At 52.8% G+C, this 16,337-nt stretch overlaps 1 protein-coding gene across 5 annotated transcripts in view; it reads right to left on the reverse strand.

The window, feature by feature from the left end:
* PRKCZ (protein kinase C zeta) overlaps positions 1–16,337 on the reverse strand; it is a 100,756-nt gene that overhangs the window by 68,705 nt on the left and 15,714 nt on the right. Inside the window, exon 1 of one of the 5 annotated variants that reach the window (XM_077891581.1) lies at positions 15,111–15,395. The exons of 2 other annotated variants lie outside the window; for them this stretch is intronic. Coding sequence is in view for 2 of the 3 variants with exons in the window: in XM_077891577.1 (XP_077747703.1) it covers positions 14,692–14,839 (148 nt within the window). In the remaining variant the exon portion in view is untranslated. Of the gene's footprint in view, positions 1–14,334; positions 14,483–14,691; positions 14,864–15,110; positions 15,396–16,337 lie in introns of those variants that run through there. 2 more of the 5 variants (XM_077891577.1, XM_077891578.1) reach the window with 2 other exon arrangements.

Genomic DNA, 16,337 nt, shown 5'->3' on the forward strand with positions numbered 1-16,337 from the left:
AAAATGAGAAGCCCCTCTCCTATCTCCCCTCCCAAACAGGTCACTGGAGTCCCAGGCAGATTGGATCTCGGAAGCCTCCCCTGCCGCTCAGAGGCCAGCTATACCAGGTCCCACACACAGCACCATACGTGGGAACAGGGAGGGAAATGCAACAGAAAGCCGAGGCTTCATTTCCACCCGTGCAAGGGGCCTCCCCGAGGAGCACTCTGTGCCAAGTCCTTTCTTTCTGGTACTGCCAGCATGTCCACTTGCAGTCACCACTGTCCCTCCTAAGACACAGGGTGAAGATACCACAGCCGTGAAGGCTCCCAAGCAGTGGAGCTGCACAGATGACCCAGGCTACTCGGTCTCACCCAGCCGGACCCATGGAGCAGAAGTAACATTTGACCCAGGCAGCAGGCAGTGCCAACGGAGTGTACCCCTGACTAGTTCCAGGATATGGAGCCCTTTGGGAACACCCCCAGTGGGAGGAGGGGGGAGTTGAGTCATGAGATCCATCACTGTCCTGAGCAGCATCTTCACTGAAAGATATTCAGTAAACGTCCACGGAGGACACACCCTCGCAGAGGCCACACAGAGTAGGGGTGGGGTAAACCTTCATGAAGGGAGAGGCCTGGGAGCAGAGGCTGGAGAGAGGACAAGGAGAGAAGGGGATGGGTGGTGGGGGATGGGGAGGAAGGGGGATGGGGTAGAGGGATGGGCAGAAGGTGGATGGGGGATGGGGGAGGGAGGAGAGGGGATGAGATGGGGGGGTAGAGGGATAGGGAGGAAAGGGGATGGGTGAAGAGGAGGGGGAGGGCTAGAAGTGGGGAGGGAAAGAAGACAGGGAAGAGGGGAGGCATGCAGACCTCCAGGCATGAGGTTTCCAGGTAGAGGGAGGCAGGGCTAAGGCAGTGAGGGGACTCTGCTGACCAGAGAGAAGTGGGAGGAGGGCACAGGGAGGTCGAGGCCCAGTAGGACTCCTGTTTACAGGCTCCTTCAGCCAGCAGAGGTGTGTCATCCAGGTGAGGATGGCAGAGCCGGGGCCAGGTAGAGGAAGAAACAGCTAAGGTCACACGGGAGAAGCAGCAGAACCAAAGGCCAACCCGATGGCATCTAAGCCAGAGCCCCTCCTGGCCACTCCACAGGGCAGGCGGAGAAAGCAGCTATTCAGAACCAGCCCTGCTCTGGTCCAAACAAAGGACGCCTTCACACCATGTGTCCAGGCAGCCAACACGTGCCAGTCACCAGGCAGCCTGCCCTGCACGCCTGTCCCTGGGCCCCACCTGGAGGGCACTCTGTGCCGGCTCCCTTGGGGGCCCAGTGGGACGGGGCTTCCTGCCCTACTCCCAACAGTCAGCTGTGTGTCCCAAGGAGACCACTCATGGCAGCAAACCCTTCCCCTTTCCCAAATGCCAGTCCAGAAGAAAGCACCTCCGAGTTACTAATTTGTTCCTTACACAATGCATCTTTTTGATGACATGATACATATATGCTCAGATATCTTACTTTATTCCTTGGATAATACAACACCAAAATTTTCTGGACAATGGGAGAAGACTTAAATAAGCACTGCAAAAATAAGGGCATCGTTGAGATCCCCACAAGCAGAGACTTCACCAGAGGCACATTCGCCACAAGAGCCACTGGCATTTCGGGACACGGTTCAGAGGTGCTGACAGGCCAGCTGTCTCCATGTGGCGGCCCCTTCCCAGCTGTCCACACCGGTACCCGTGACAAAGCCTTACCCTGCAAGCCACAATGCTCCAAATCTACTTTTATTTCTCATTCCCTACAGAGTTGCTCTGTGTGGACATGCCAATAGGAAGAAAGCACTCTAAAGTCTATAGCACAACAAAATAAACACAGTTAACGTCTCTGAATCATACACTAAAATGGTTAAAAATGTACCCATTAGAATGACCCAAATCCAGAACTCCGGCAACACCAGATGCTGGGTGGACATGGAGTGGCATGAGCCCACAGTCACTGCTGGCTCAGCCACTCAGGGGAGTGGTCCAAACATCCTCTTTCCATATGACCCAGCTCTGTGGCAATGCTCCTCGGCATTTATCCAAAGGAACCGCAAACTTCTGTCCACGCCGAAATCTGCACACAGGTGTTTACTGAGCTTTAGCGCTACCCGCTAAAACCTAGAAAGCCACGTTGTCCTTCAGCAGCTGATGGGTGAGTAAACTGGGGTATATTTAGACAATGGGTATTCAGCACTACAGGGAAATGAGCTATGGAGCCATGAAAAGACAGAGACTTGTCCGTATCACTGAATGAAAGAAGCCGGTCTGTAGGATTTCAGCTCCTGATCTTCTGGAACAGGCAAAACTAGGAGACAGGAAAAAGAAAGAAACCCCGTGGTTTCCCAATGTTGGGAGGACGGATGCACAGGTGGAGGGCAGCAAGCTACTTGTCCAAACCCACACACTGTACAATACCACGAGTGACCCCAATGTTAACGTGGACCCTGGGGGAAGACAACGCTTCACGGCAGGCTCGACTGCCACGAACACACCCTCTGTGGGGTGCAGATCATAGGGCAGACTGCATGTGTATGGTGGCTGGGGATATGGAGGAAATCTCTGCATCTTCCTCTCGATTTTGCTGTGAACCTAAATAGCCCAAAAACAATAAAAACTAAATCAAAGGAATCATTTAAGGAAAGTTAAGTGGTAAATTTCATATTATGTGATTTTTTTTTTTTAAAGCCACAACAACCAAAGAAGATGTGTGAGGAGGGCGGTTGGATGTAGGGCATCACACATGCTGGGGGCTCACTCTCAGCCAAGATGTTTTACACGACCAGCAACTACCATCATAGGCTTCCAAGTTTTGAAGCAAAAGTAGTTATTTTGAATAAAAATTGGAAATAATAATAGGGGCGCCTGGATGGTTCAGTTGGTTAAGCATCTGCCTTCAAGTAAAGTCATGATCTCGGGGTCCTGGGATCAAGCTCCACATCAGGCTCCCTGTACAGTGGGGAGTCTGCTTGTGCCTCCCTCTCTGTGCTCTCTCTCTCTTGTTCTCTCTAAATAAATACATAAAATCTTTTTAAAAATTATAGTTAATGATAATAAAGAACTGTGTGACTTGGAATGCGTCAGATCACCATGCTGGTGGGCACCAGTCTTCAGCACGACCACAGGCAGCTGGCACTTCCGCGTGGTGAGCTTTGTTTAGTGCATTTCCACAAAAATACCGAATTGGGTCCTACATTTCTCACATCTCTAAAACATTACAACATGAATGCAGAGAACATAAAATTCACAGAATGTGTGCCACTCACGAGGGCTTTGACCACAAAGCAATGCAGCATTGTCATCCCAAAGAGTGCTTAAGACTAGTCACTCTGCAAGAAAATGTGGAATGTCCTATAATAAAGTCTTACCTACCTCACACGAAAGCAATGGAAATTCTCCCCGAATTCCGAGACAATCCTAAAAATGTATGTGACTTTATTAGTAATAATTATGAGGCTGAAAAAAAAAGGATTTTGTGACCAGAAAGTAAAATCTTGTCAACTACGGCACAGGAACTCTGAGATGATCATCACAGAGGTCTCTCTATAGAGAACATTGCCAGTGCTCACAGTTGGAAAATCCGGGTGAGAAAGTATTATAGGATCATGCCAAGCAGATGTTTACTGAGGAATGTAATTCATGTTATTTTTCTGGATTTTGCAGCGCTTGTAGTGTTCGTTAGTATTTAAAAATTCATCATTTCTGGGGCACCTGGGTGGCTTAGTTGATGAAGCATCTGCCTTTGGCTCAGGTCATGATCCTGGGGTCCTGGGATCGGGTGGCGTTGGGCTCCCTCCTGCTCAGCTAGGAATCTGCTTCTCCCTCTCCCTCTGCCCTTCCCCCTGCTTGTGTTCTATCACTCATGCTCTCTCTTTCAAAAAACATTCATCATTTCTTTTGATCTCTATTCTCATTCTAAATACATACCTGTATTCCTGTTATTAGAAATGTGGATGCGTGTAAGATGTTAAGAAGAGTGTACACATGTGGAGACTTTCTGGGCAACAAGCATTGCTAACACATGCACTTGTTTCCAAGTTTACGAGATGACACGCAGGATGGTGAAGTGATTCAATGGGTCTGAGCAATCTCTCCGTGTAGTTTCTAAGTCTGAATCAGGTTAATGTGTTTATACAGCCCATAAGCAAGACAAACAAGGATGGGGAAATACCCTAAAATTACGCAAACAGAGGAAAATAAACTCAACTGACCATTACGCTGATAACACCACTGGAAGATGACAAGAGATGAATTCAAGTGAAATGCCCAAACATGCACCAACCGGCAACAGATGGAAGAAGTCCAAGGACCAGTAAGCAGAGAATCCCTGGCCCTACCTCGGCTCTGGTTGCCAGTTCTGGACTCATTGTGACTGTCTCCTCCATGGGGGAGCTGCCTGGGGCTGTTCAGGGGAGAGAGGCTCTGTGGTCCAGGATGGAGGGTGGGGGACAGTCCAGGGGGTGGGGGGAACAGTGTGGGGGGTGGTTCTGTGGTCCTAGGGGGTAAAGAGGGGTATGTGTGCATGGGGTATGTGTGCTTTGTGGGGGGGAGGCACAGGGGCTCTTTGGTCCTGGGGGAGTGGCACAGGGGGCTCCCCAAGGAATAGCTGGCTCCAGGCTGGCCCTCATGTGCCTGGAATCCTGGAGGCAACCAGGTCGGGGGTGAAATGCTCAAAACTGCTGGAAACATCAGAGCTCACAGACCCTCAACATCAATCATGACAGAAGTGTTTTTTTAATAAACTCAAGTTTTAGGAAATCTTCGTCCATATTGGTATTGCATGGATTTTGTAAACAGGTTGGGGGAAGGGACATACTTCCCTATGGCATGATGCCAACTGACGCTGGACAAGGGTCGCCCAACACCCTAGCACTGCGATGGGAGTGCCTGAGTCTGGCAGAACCACTCGTGAATGCAGAAACCATCTGTAAGATGCTCTGAGCATGAAGAAAAAATCACTGGTGGTATCGGCTTGGAGGAGGCATCTTCAGATAAAAAGAATCTCAAAACAATACAACAAACAAAAGCACAGTCTGGAAAAATGGGAGGCTACAGGCGCCGTGGCAGAGAGCGTGGCAGAGAATGTAGGCTTGGCCCTGCCAACCAGCCATGGGACCACAGGGGAGACCCAAGAGGACCACCCCTCAAAGCCCCGGTTATAAAGGTCTGGGAACACATCTGGTAAGATGCCACCACAAATGTACCCAATTCCTACCATCCAGGCACATCGCGTGTGTGTCACCAGCTTCATCCAGCCCCAGGTGTTGGCTAACTGATAAAATCCCATGTGAGAACACAGAACAACTGTGTTGTGAGAACACAGAACAACTCCCTGTCCTCATCTTCAAGTAAGGACACACAATATCGAAAATACCCCTGATAAACTTTTGTTAGAACGAAACACCACCACCCAAGGAAGTGCAATTTAATGACACAGAACTAAGGGTTAGCTGGTGGGACCCATGGCAGACCCTAACCTGCTCTGTCAACACCCCAGACCCTTCGTGTGCTCCCACAACAGCCCACCGCTCCCTCCAGTCTGCTCCTGCCCTCCTGCTACAGCTCCACATTGTGCCGAGGTGCCTGCCTGAGCTGGTTCAGACACCAGGGGGAACGTCTGTGCACACAACCCCTCTCATCCCCAGCCAACAGAGCCAACCCATCCTGCCAGGGGAATAAGGGGGTGGGATGGGAAGAATCAGGAGCAGACTAGCTGTGGAGTGCAAAGAGCACACCTGTGACTCACCCCCCTCCAGTGCCTGGTCCCATTGGCTGATAGAGTGTGGCTGAGCAGGCCCAACTCTGGGTGGCCTGGGTGGCGGGACACCCAGATAGTGGACCCTGGATATCCTCAGCACCCCGCCTCCCCATACATGTCCCCAGCACAGACAGCAGGGCTGCAGGCTGGCCAGCCACATATGTCCTCCTGTGCAAGGGGACAGGGGTAGCTGGCTGAGCCCGGCAAGCCTGGGGACCCCGGGGTCCTGGGAACCACAGTGGGAGAGCCCTGGTTACAAGCTATACCCACAGTAAGACAGTCTGCCTCCACAGTGGAGGGGGGCTTCCCAGCACATCTTTAGGAGACTTGCGTTAACTCAGTGAAATTTTCCAGATGACCAGCATGTGAGGTCACAAAAGTACGCGTGGGTAACAAACCTATTCAAGGGATGCCTGGGTGGCTCAGTGGTTGAGCGTCTGCCTCTGGCTCAGGGCGTGATCCTGCGGTCCAGTGATCAAGTCCTGCATCGGACTCCCTGTGAGGAGCCTGCTTCTCCCTCTGCCACTCTCTGTGTGTCTCTCATAAATAAATAAATAAAATCCTTAAAAACAAACAAACCTATTCAAATATAAGACAGTGAAGGAGTTGAACCTAAGATACAGTTTCAGAGTCTACATGGCAACTAACATGTAAAAATGCTATGGTTTCCCTCACACTTCAATAGCACACAATGAGCTGCAATGGGCTGATGCAGAGGTGCATGGAGTAGTCCAGCCGCATGCCCTATGCAGACACCCCTGAGGTCTGCAGCAACATGGCCACCCTCACACTTTATTTATTTATTTTTGTGGGGGGAGAGGAGTCATTTTTCATTAAAATTAAATGTACATTAAAATTTTTGCTAACATGACTTATGTTAACACATAACAGGCTTAAAATGTTTGAATGAATTAATACTTCCCATTTTACGTTTCAAATACAGTCAATGCTAGATGAAAAACAATCTAAAGGGTCTGTGAGGTTCTCAGTAATTTTCAGGAGTGTCAGGAGGATCCCGCAGTGGCTGGCCAACAAGGACAGAGGCTGGAGGAGGTTGGAGGCTGGAGGTTGGAGGAAGCTGGAGGCTAGAGAAGGCTAGAGGAGGCTGAAGGAGGCTGGACTGGGACCAGAGGGGACAGAGATCTGTGCTGGAGATGGGCATCAAGCAGCCTGGGTCTGCAGCATGAATGCAGCAACCTCCCTCAGAGCAGCACCTTCTCCCTAACACCTGTCCCTCCAGGGGTGTGGCATGAGGTTGGTCCAAGACCCAGATGTGGTGATGTGGGAAGAAGGCACATAAAACAGGTTCAATAGCAGAACAGCCTTAAATGTCACTTCACATGCAGCCCTAGTAAGATAGAGGAGAAGGAGAGAGCAGGAGGGGATGCGAGGAGGCACCCCAGGCAGCACACTGGCCCTCCACCTGCCGCCTTCAGGGTCTGCTGCCCTGGGGGCTCCTTGTTCCTCAGGTCCCCAGCTCACTATGGATTGTCATGGGCGCCATGCTAAAAGGGGGCAACCCCTTCTGAGCCAATCAGAAAAGTGTCCTTTTCAGAGATGAAGTGACCAAGTGAACAGGCCCCGGTCTCTGTCACCTTCCCGATCTCCTCATGTCCAGCTCTCCAGAGCCAGCTGAGCATCTCCCAGTACCACCGCCTTCAGCGACATTGGGGTGCTCACCTGAGAGCAGCAGGGGTGGGAGTATCTACACCAGGGAAACCGGCAAGAGTGACAAACCAGGTCTGTCCTGTTCCCCAGACAGCCGGCTGTTGAACGTTTGCAGCACACCACAGCTTGGATCACAGGACTAATTAACCTCCCATTCACAACATGATCAGTCGTCATCTCCACGCAAATCCACGTTCCTCATGGGCTCAGTAAAGCAGGACCAGCTCTGCTTCCCTTGGCTTACGGCAGATGGTCTGACGGATGCTTGACAGATGCATGCTAGCCAACCTGTCCCGTCCCCCCCAACCGACCCTGCATACTTGTGACTCATGACAGGCAGCGCTGGGTCCCTCTCCCCAGACACCCCACCAGGGCAGGGACAAGGCACCCGGGGCAAACACAGTAGGTGGGAGCTGCTACCAGGCCTACAACAGTAAATAGAGCCACTTCCAGCAGTTTTGTGGTGGTGGCCGCCTGGAGAGCAGAGTGAAAAGATGCTTGGGCACCTGGTGCCACCACACAGTGTCCAGTATGAAAATGCATTGACAGCTTTGATCGAGCCTATTTCAATGTCATCATTTAACAGACTTAGGAAATACGAGAGAAATGAATGGGGCTACGAAGCAGAAGGCTGCCCGTCTGAGATTGGCGCTGACATGACGGAACTTCTGTGAAGCTGATCAGGGCTCTCTCTGCCTCTGTCAACTGTTCTCAGACTCCCAGAGAACTCTAGAGATGAAGGGATGTGAGGAAGAGCCTGTGTCCAGGGTCGGGCAGCTGGGCACCGATTCTGGGCCTGTGGGTCCATGCTCTGCTCTTCTTCCTGCCTGACCGGAAGGGGGGACAGAGACTGCCCTCCTTGCCTTCCCCATGGGAGCTCCAGGCCCACCTCCCAGCCCCTCCCCTGAAGGCTGTCATCACTCCTGGGGCTGACCCACAGAGACCACAGTGGCAACAATGTGAGCAACCCAAAGTAGGAGGCTGACACCCAAGAGTCCATACAGGTGAACGTGGGGGGGGTGAATCCGCCCACACAGAACTCAAGATGCCCCCTTAAAGGGGAGGAGTATGCTTCCCTCTTCTCAAATGTGGGCTGTGCAGCAATGTCCTTCTACAGGGGCAGCAGTGGCAGTGGCAGACACACCCCAAGGTCACACCACAGAAACAGGCCGTGTTGGGAGCAGGGACCAGGGATTCAGTGCAATGAAAGAACATTGCACCTCCAGGGTCTCCTCCCGGAAACCCACACCCCAGTCTAACCACGAGACAAACATCAGAGCAACTCAAACTGAGGGGAATTCTACAAAACACCTGACCAGCACTTCTCAAATCCGCTATGGTCATCCCCAAACAGGTAAGTCTGAGAAACTGTCACAGCCCAGAGGGGCCCAAGGAGAGGGGACAACTGAACATCTGTCGTCGTGTGGGGTCCTGGGACAGAACAAAGGCGTCGGGGAAAATCTACAAGAATCTGAGTCAAGTGTGGACTTCAGCTGATGGTAACCACTGACACTGGTTAGCTTGTCATAACTGACATAGACACAAACGTGGCGTTAACAACCAGGAGACCGCGGTATTCTGTACTATGTTCCCAACTTCTCTGAAAACCCAAAACTGTTCTAAAAAATAAAGTCTATTTTCACACACACACACCCATGGCCGAAGCACCTGTGGGTCCCCCAGCTCCACCTTCCAGACCCCCCCTCTGCCCCAGGGTCACCACTAGCCATCAAAAGAAAGTGAGTCACAGCCTTTTTACTTAAGGCTGTAACCTCAGTCTCGGGTCTCACAGTGACACGAGGCCTCAGGACATGCTGATTCACAACAGCCACGCACGCCCACGTCCACCTGTGAAGACCTTTCTTAGCGCCATTTCTCCTGCGTAATTTAGCCTCGGGAAGGTATAATCTAGATGGTATCCAGATAAACACAGCAGCAAGAACACAACTATTGGTCCATACTCCTTCCCAAGACCAAAGTCAGAGGGAGACAAACACCAATGAGAAAAGAAGCACAGAGCAAGCGGCACCACATCAGAAGCTGGAAAGCAGATGGTCTGGCAGTCTGCAGGGGTCTGAGCAGCACTGATCCCTCAAAGGCCGGTGAGTCAGAGGCTCTGTGCACCAGAAAGTGAGGTGCCCACAGCGTGGGCTCCCAGCCCTGACCTCACCCAGTGCAGCTGGGGGCATGAAGACTCAGCCTGGGGGGATAGCAGTTCCCTTCCCCAGGGCTGGGACAGCCCAGCCCCTTCCCAGGCAGAACACTCCCCTGGCCACCACACTGCAATGTACACCAGCTCTGTGGTGCCCCATGTGTCAACAGAGGCAGATGACCAAGGGTTGCCCAAGGCTGTGGAAATCCTCCTAGGCCAAAGCCCACTGAGAAAAAGAACTCCGGTAGAAACAGAGCCGTGTCAAGGGCCAAAGGAAACACCAAAGAAGATGACTTTACCACTCACTCCACAGCACTACCGCATGGCCTAACCTCTTCACTGCTGCTCCGAGTTCAGACCATGCCATGGTCCTCACAGTGATGGGAGCCATGCCCATGGTCAGCACCCCACTTCCCAGGGTCTGAACCACAGGGTGGACATGGCTGTGACCAAGGTCACATGGCTGGTAAGTGGCTGAGTGGGGACCGTGCACTGTGCCAAAGAACACAGACTCAAGCCCAGGTCCCAGGGGGTGAACCCCAGCTCCACAGCACGTGGCTATGATCTGGGAAAACTGCTTGACCTCTCCATGATTCAGGTGCCATTCTCACCACTGGACAGAGACAACAGCAGTACATCCTGCATCAGGCATAGTGAGGGTGACACCAGCTCACAAGTGGGGAGCCTTGAACCACAAGTGTTTAAGAACTTGCACAATTACATTATATCATGGGGCCTCTTGCCACAGTTAATAACCTCAAAGAAACAGTGTGATCTCCCACCTCTAAAACAGGAGCAGGTCACTATTTTTTTTTTTTAATTCATTAGAAAGAGGGAGAGCATGAGCCAGGGGAATGGCAGAGAGAGGGAAAAGCAGACTCCACACTGAGCAGGGAGCCTGACAAGGGACTTGATCCCAGAACCTGGAGATAGATGAAGGTAGACACTCAAACGCCTGAGCCACCCAGGGGCCCCCAAGCCACTATTTTAAAAAGGAACCTTTAAAGCCTAAGAAAGAGCTCTCAGAATGAAAAACAAAGAAAAAGACAACAAATAAGAGATGGTTTTGACATGAAAAATGTAAGATATCTCCTAGAAAATAAAAGAAACAGAAGTGGAAAACAGACAAGAAAATTAAAGGCCGGTCGGGGGGGTGCCAACAAATGACTCATGGTAGCTCTAGAAAGTGACAACTGTAGGGTAAGGGACCATCAAGGAAAGAAACAGGGCAGCCCCAGTGACTTAGCGGTTTAGTGCCGCCTTCAGCCCAGGGCATGATCCTGGAGACCCGGGATCAAGTCCCGCATTGGACACCCTGCGTGGGGTCTGCTTCTCCCTCTGTTCTCCCTCTGCCTGTGTCTCTGCCTCTCTCTCTCAAATAAATAAATAAATAAATAAATAATAAAATCTTTAAAAAAAAAAAAAGAAACAAAAGCATCTCATGCCCAGTGTCTTCAGTTCCTGCACTGTAACTTCTCAGCACAAGAGACAAGAAAGGCCACAGCAAGACATATCACAATGAAACTTGAAAACAATAAAGACAAAAAAAAAAAAAAAAAAAAAAAAAAAGATCCTGAACACTTTCAGGAGAAAATAAAGCACACACAAAAATAAAAATGGTCCCTGACTTCTGGGAGGCTGGAGGACATGGGTACAATCCTTTTAAAATGCTCGGAGCGGGGTGGGGGGAGCAAACTGTTTCCAGTCTGGCTTCTATAACCAGCTAAACTATCACAAGGGCCCAGGATATACTGTGCTGAGGCCCGGGGGCACCAGGAGGGATGTGGTGCAAACATTGGGGAAGGGCTGCCCTCCTGGAAAAATTTTGGGCAAATTTGAGACAAGACTTCTAGAAATGCCAAGGAAGGGGTGGGGAAAGCAAGGCAATTATTATCCCCAAGAAAAACTAAAAGTTGTACAAGAAAAAAAAAATGTAATGCTAATGGCTTGTGAATATTTTTCCAATCCGCCATAATGTAAACACTCAGTGATTAAACAATAAAAGTTGACCTAACCCTATATTGGGAGCAGAAAAAGAGAGCTGACCCATTCCAGAGACAGAGGGGAAGAGGTAACATCCCAAACAGGAAAGTCTAGAAGCTGCAGCATAGGTGCGTTATTTAGAAATCTGGAAATGCCAAGAAGAGCCACTCGGATGGGAAGTGAGCCCCTCCTGGAGGGGAGGAAGGGGCAGGGACACCTGTTCTCTCTTCGTAAACCACATGGAAGTATTCAATACCTTAAAACATAAACATGTCAAGCTCAAAATCAAATTCAAAATCTGAAAATAATGTACAACGCAAACTTGATACATAAGCATTTAGCAGTAACGATATGGTTTCCCGACCAAGACAAGGCATGCCCAGCCTGTCCATGCTCAGCATGACTTTATTCAGTTTCCTCTACAATTGCATCTCACAGATGAGTACTCGGAGGCATGGCACGGGGCTGTGTGGGGCTGAGCGAACAGACAGCCCATGTGGTGCTGACCACCCGCTTCCCACCCAAGGCCCTTCACACACGCACACACCGCGAGGCTCCATCTTGTTACAAATCAGATGTTTTTAAATTTCCCGTTAGGAGAAGCTTAAACAAGCAGCAAACTTAAAAAAACAACAACAACAACAACAAAAAACCTCAGACACATTCTAACCACCAAACTGAGCAATAAAACATAAATTCAACCAAAAAAATAAATAAATAAATAAAACATAAATTCAGGATCCCCTCCACCCACACGGACATTGGGGCACAATCTCCCATTCACCCCGTAAGTGTGCATGCACCAAATGTGAAGCACATCTGTCTGATTGCACTTACAGCACCTTAGAAATAACCTCCGAAAAAGGATTTATTAGTTATCAACATGGCATTCCTGCCTTGCCTGACTCTGAACTTCGCCCAGGGAGACGGCAGACCTGTCCACTGGCTCACAGTCACCTGAGGTGGATGGAATTGACTAGGTCAGCCCAGAAGCCACAGAGACACTGAACAGAAAAGACAGCAGTCATAGATGAGGTGCCTTACTCTACCTACTTAGGATAATCCTAAAAATAAACTGCTATTCCAAATACACCTGTGGGGGATTTGTGGGGCTGTCTTCTGTGCCATAACTTTATTACCAAAAGCAATGTGAACATTGAATGTGCAATTGGTTCAGACAGCTTCGGAGAAAGCCCTTCTGCTCCTCCCATAAAGCCCCACACACGTCCAGGGGGCCTGCTTCGTGCCATCCAACTCTCATGGAGTAGTGGTTGTGGGGGCAGTGATCCTCAGGGCCACTCACCCTGCAAGAGGAAGGAAACAGCACAAGCAAAGGCCCAGTGGCAGCATGGATTAGAGACCCCAGCCCCTAGAATCCTCATTCACCACAGACAAGGGGGGTAGACACAGGAGGTTATGGTCTCTGAATGTAAACACCAAAGACGTATCAAACCTGGCATGGAGGCTTACCCTCAGCGGGCCTGGTGCGGTTCTGGAGAGCAGCCGTTCAGGGCTGCCCCCCTTACCCCTGCACAGCCTCAAAACAGCCTCTGGTCAGTCAAGGAAACGGCCACTGCCTCGTCTTTGGATCTTGGAGCCTGACCCCAGGCACCTGCTGACCTGAGCTTCGGCCCAATGCGTTGACCTCCATGGGCTGCACTGTGCCACATCTGGGTGGTCAGAAATGCCAAATGCAATGCAGCCCTTGCCACCACATCTACACCAGAGGGAGCAAACAGACCTCTGGGGGGTGCTTCGGGGCAGGAGTCTCTGGTAGGACCACAGATGACCCTGTGTTCCCACCATGCTGACCCCGATGGGAGGGGCTGAGGGCAGCATCCATTGGGGGTCTGGGACTGTCCAAGGCCCTCAGCTGCTCCGTGTGACCGACGGGATGACAGGCGGCCCTGGATGTGACGTCTGGGAGGTTAGCGGGACCTCAGAGTTGGGCAAACAGTACATACAACTCCTTACATAACTGTCAGCGGCTCTGAAGTTTGTGACGGCACCTTGTCAGTGGCTGACGCCCTAGGACAGGAGGAAGAGGAGACTCCATGTGGATCTGACCGGGACACAGACACAGGTGACACCCAGCCACAGCCGCACCTGACAGCAGCAACACACAGTGGGGCTTTCTGGGGGATTCGCTCTCCCAACCTGTCCCCGCGTGGGGCTCTAAGCCCTGCCGAAGCCCTGAGGCCCAGAAGCCACCTGCCCAGGCCCGTGTTCAGGGTAGCCCGGCAGCGTAGCAGCACCGTGAGGGTTCACATCAGCCACGCACTCATAGCGCGTGACCACATGGAAGGAAAGAGGCCAAGATGTCCCAGACATCCCAAGAAACTATGACACAGCTAATTTCTCCTCGTTGGCAAGCACACACGTGAGCCGACACCCCGCTCCTCTCCTCTCCCACGCACCCACCAGCACACCCTGGATTTCATAATATTCAAGGATCCAGAACTAACGCGTTAGCCCTGCGACCCAGGCTGGCGGCAGAGAGCAGCGACTGTCCCTCCTGCTCCTGGGGGAGGGGCAGGCTGGCTCAGAGGCCTCTGGGTCACCCCAGCACCATCCACACCAGGGGCTACCCATCCCGGCAGCCCGTCCACCCAGGGCATCAGCCGCCTGCCAGCCTAAGGTGGGGGGTGTCTACTGTGGTTGTTTTTTTTACAAAAACACCTTGCAAAATGGACGTCACCAAACACCCACATTCCCACATCCCCACCAGCCACCAAGCAGCCCCCGGGCGCATCTGGGTCTACCTCCAACCATCTCAGAATAGAACACCGGACGCCGGCACCACGCTCATCACCGACACCCGTGGACCCCGGTGGAGTGAGCCGGGCACGTCAACACCAGCCGTGCCACCCAGACTCCAACACGACGCTGTCGTCAACGCAGACACGGGGCCAGGACCAGCAGAGGCGCGCAGAGCGGCGGCAGCTCTGCGGAGCTCGGTGCAGGGGAGCAGGTGCGGGCTGCTGCCACCAGCCTCGCGGCCGGGGGCTCCTGCCTGCAGCATCGCAGCTCGTTGGACCCCTTGCCTGCAGCAATGCAGAGTAGGGAGCGAGCGGGGCACACGCGCGTGCACACTGGCCACGGCAGACCAGTCACCCTACCGGCACGCGCCGCCGCCACACTGCCCTCAGCCAGAGCCCCCGCACCCGGCTGCTGGATAAGCATGAGATGGTTGGTGTCCCCCGGCTGCCCAGCCGCGCTGACAGGCCTCGCTTCCCAGGGACACATTTCCTTCCGGCACCCCCGCATCGGCTACTCTGCTCGCTCCTCTGGGGCCTGTTTTGCTAAAAATCTGTCACCTCAGAAACAAGAGCCTCTCACCGCTCTGCACCCCCACCCCCACCCCGCGGCTCAGAGCCCCGTGGCTGCATCCCTGCCCCCGGCTGGCAGCACATCCACGCGGCGCTGAGGCTGCGGCCAGGCCCCTGCCCTGGACCCAGCAGCCAGGCAGCATCGCCGCCGCGTACTCATACTCGGCCTGCACCCAGGCAGGAAGGCACGAGCGATGTGCATTACTCACCGGGCTTTCTTCTCCCGCCTGCTCAGCACAGGGTTCTTTATGCTCTACGGAGCGGTGGGCGTGCAGGGAGGCATCTTCCTTCCCTTTAGTGAGCCGACACTGCCCTCCACTCCCCTCGGACCCACAATGGGCAGGGTGCGCTCAAAGGCGAGGAGCAGATATTTAAAGGAAGGCTGGCCGGCCCGTCCCCCGCCTCTCACATCCCTGCCTCCTCATGTCTCCAGGCCGGGTGGTACCCGGCTCCCCTGGGAGCCGGCAGCTGAGGCAGCAACTAAAACACGGCCTGGATACCGAGGAGCTGACGTCACACGAAAACAAGCATCTCTGCATCAGGACGGTCCTGGAAGAGAACGTAGGGCAGCGGCCAAGAGGAGGCGGCTCATTCCCAGAGCCCTCCAAGTGCAGGATCCATGGAGACTGACCCCAGTGGGCCAGGTCAGGCCCCCGCATGGGATGTGGGGAAGCAGCGGCCACTGAGTGCAAGCGACCTCCAGCCTGTGTCCACAGAGGCCCAGAAGGGGCTGGCACAAAGACTCATGGGCTCCAAGGCCTGGGGGCCAGGGACCCAGAAGGGGAGGGAGGGAGAAGCCACGGTTCTAGCCACTGTGGCTAGGTGAGAGCCCAAACCCAATTCCCTCCAATTCCAAGGAAGAGATGCCAGCAGCCTAGGCCGGGGAGTTCGTCCAGCCTCCTGGAGTCCCAGACCTACGCTGACCCTACGTGGTCCAGGGTGCCTGGGAGGTTAGGCAAAACTGCTACCCCACCCTCCAGCATACGCCTGCTATGGGCCAGGGAGAGGCACATTCCTGGCCTGAACCACCACTGTGCATCACCTATAAGCAGGTGCCAGGCCCCCAGATCTGTGCTCGCTCCTGTGCATGGCACAGAGTCAAGGCCAAAGCTCTGGGTTCAAGCTCCAGCTCCTTCAGTTGTTTGAAGCGGGGCCTAAAGTCACTTCAGAGCTCCAATTGCCCGGCAGCCAACCAGCTGTGCGAGGGCATTTCACACACCGTGTGTCTTGAGAATATAACAGGTAGAGGCCGAGGGCCCCAAGGCTCTGCCACTGGCAGCGAGGGCTGGAGAACAGCAGGGCTTGGTGCCCTGAGCAACACGCTAAGGATGGCTTGTAATTTCTTAGACACGTGGAAATCGCACGAAACACAAATCTCACAAATTTCAGTGCCCGAAATAAAGTTTATCATGGCCCATTTGTTTGACTACAGCAGC

Source organism: Canis aureus, chromosome 3 (assembly GCF_053574225.1).
Source record: "Canis aureus isolate CA01 chromosome 3, VMU_Caureus_v.1.0, whole genome shotgun sequence".
Lineage (NCBI taxonomy): Eukaryota > Metazoa > Chordata > Mammalia > Carnivora > Canidae > Canis > Canis aureus.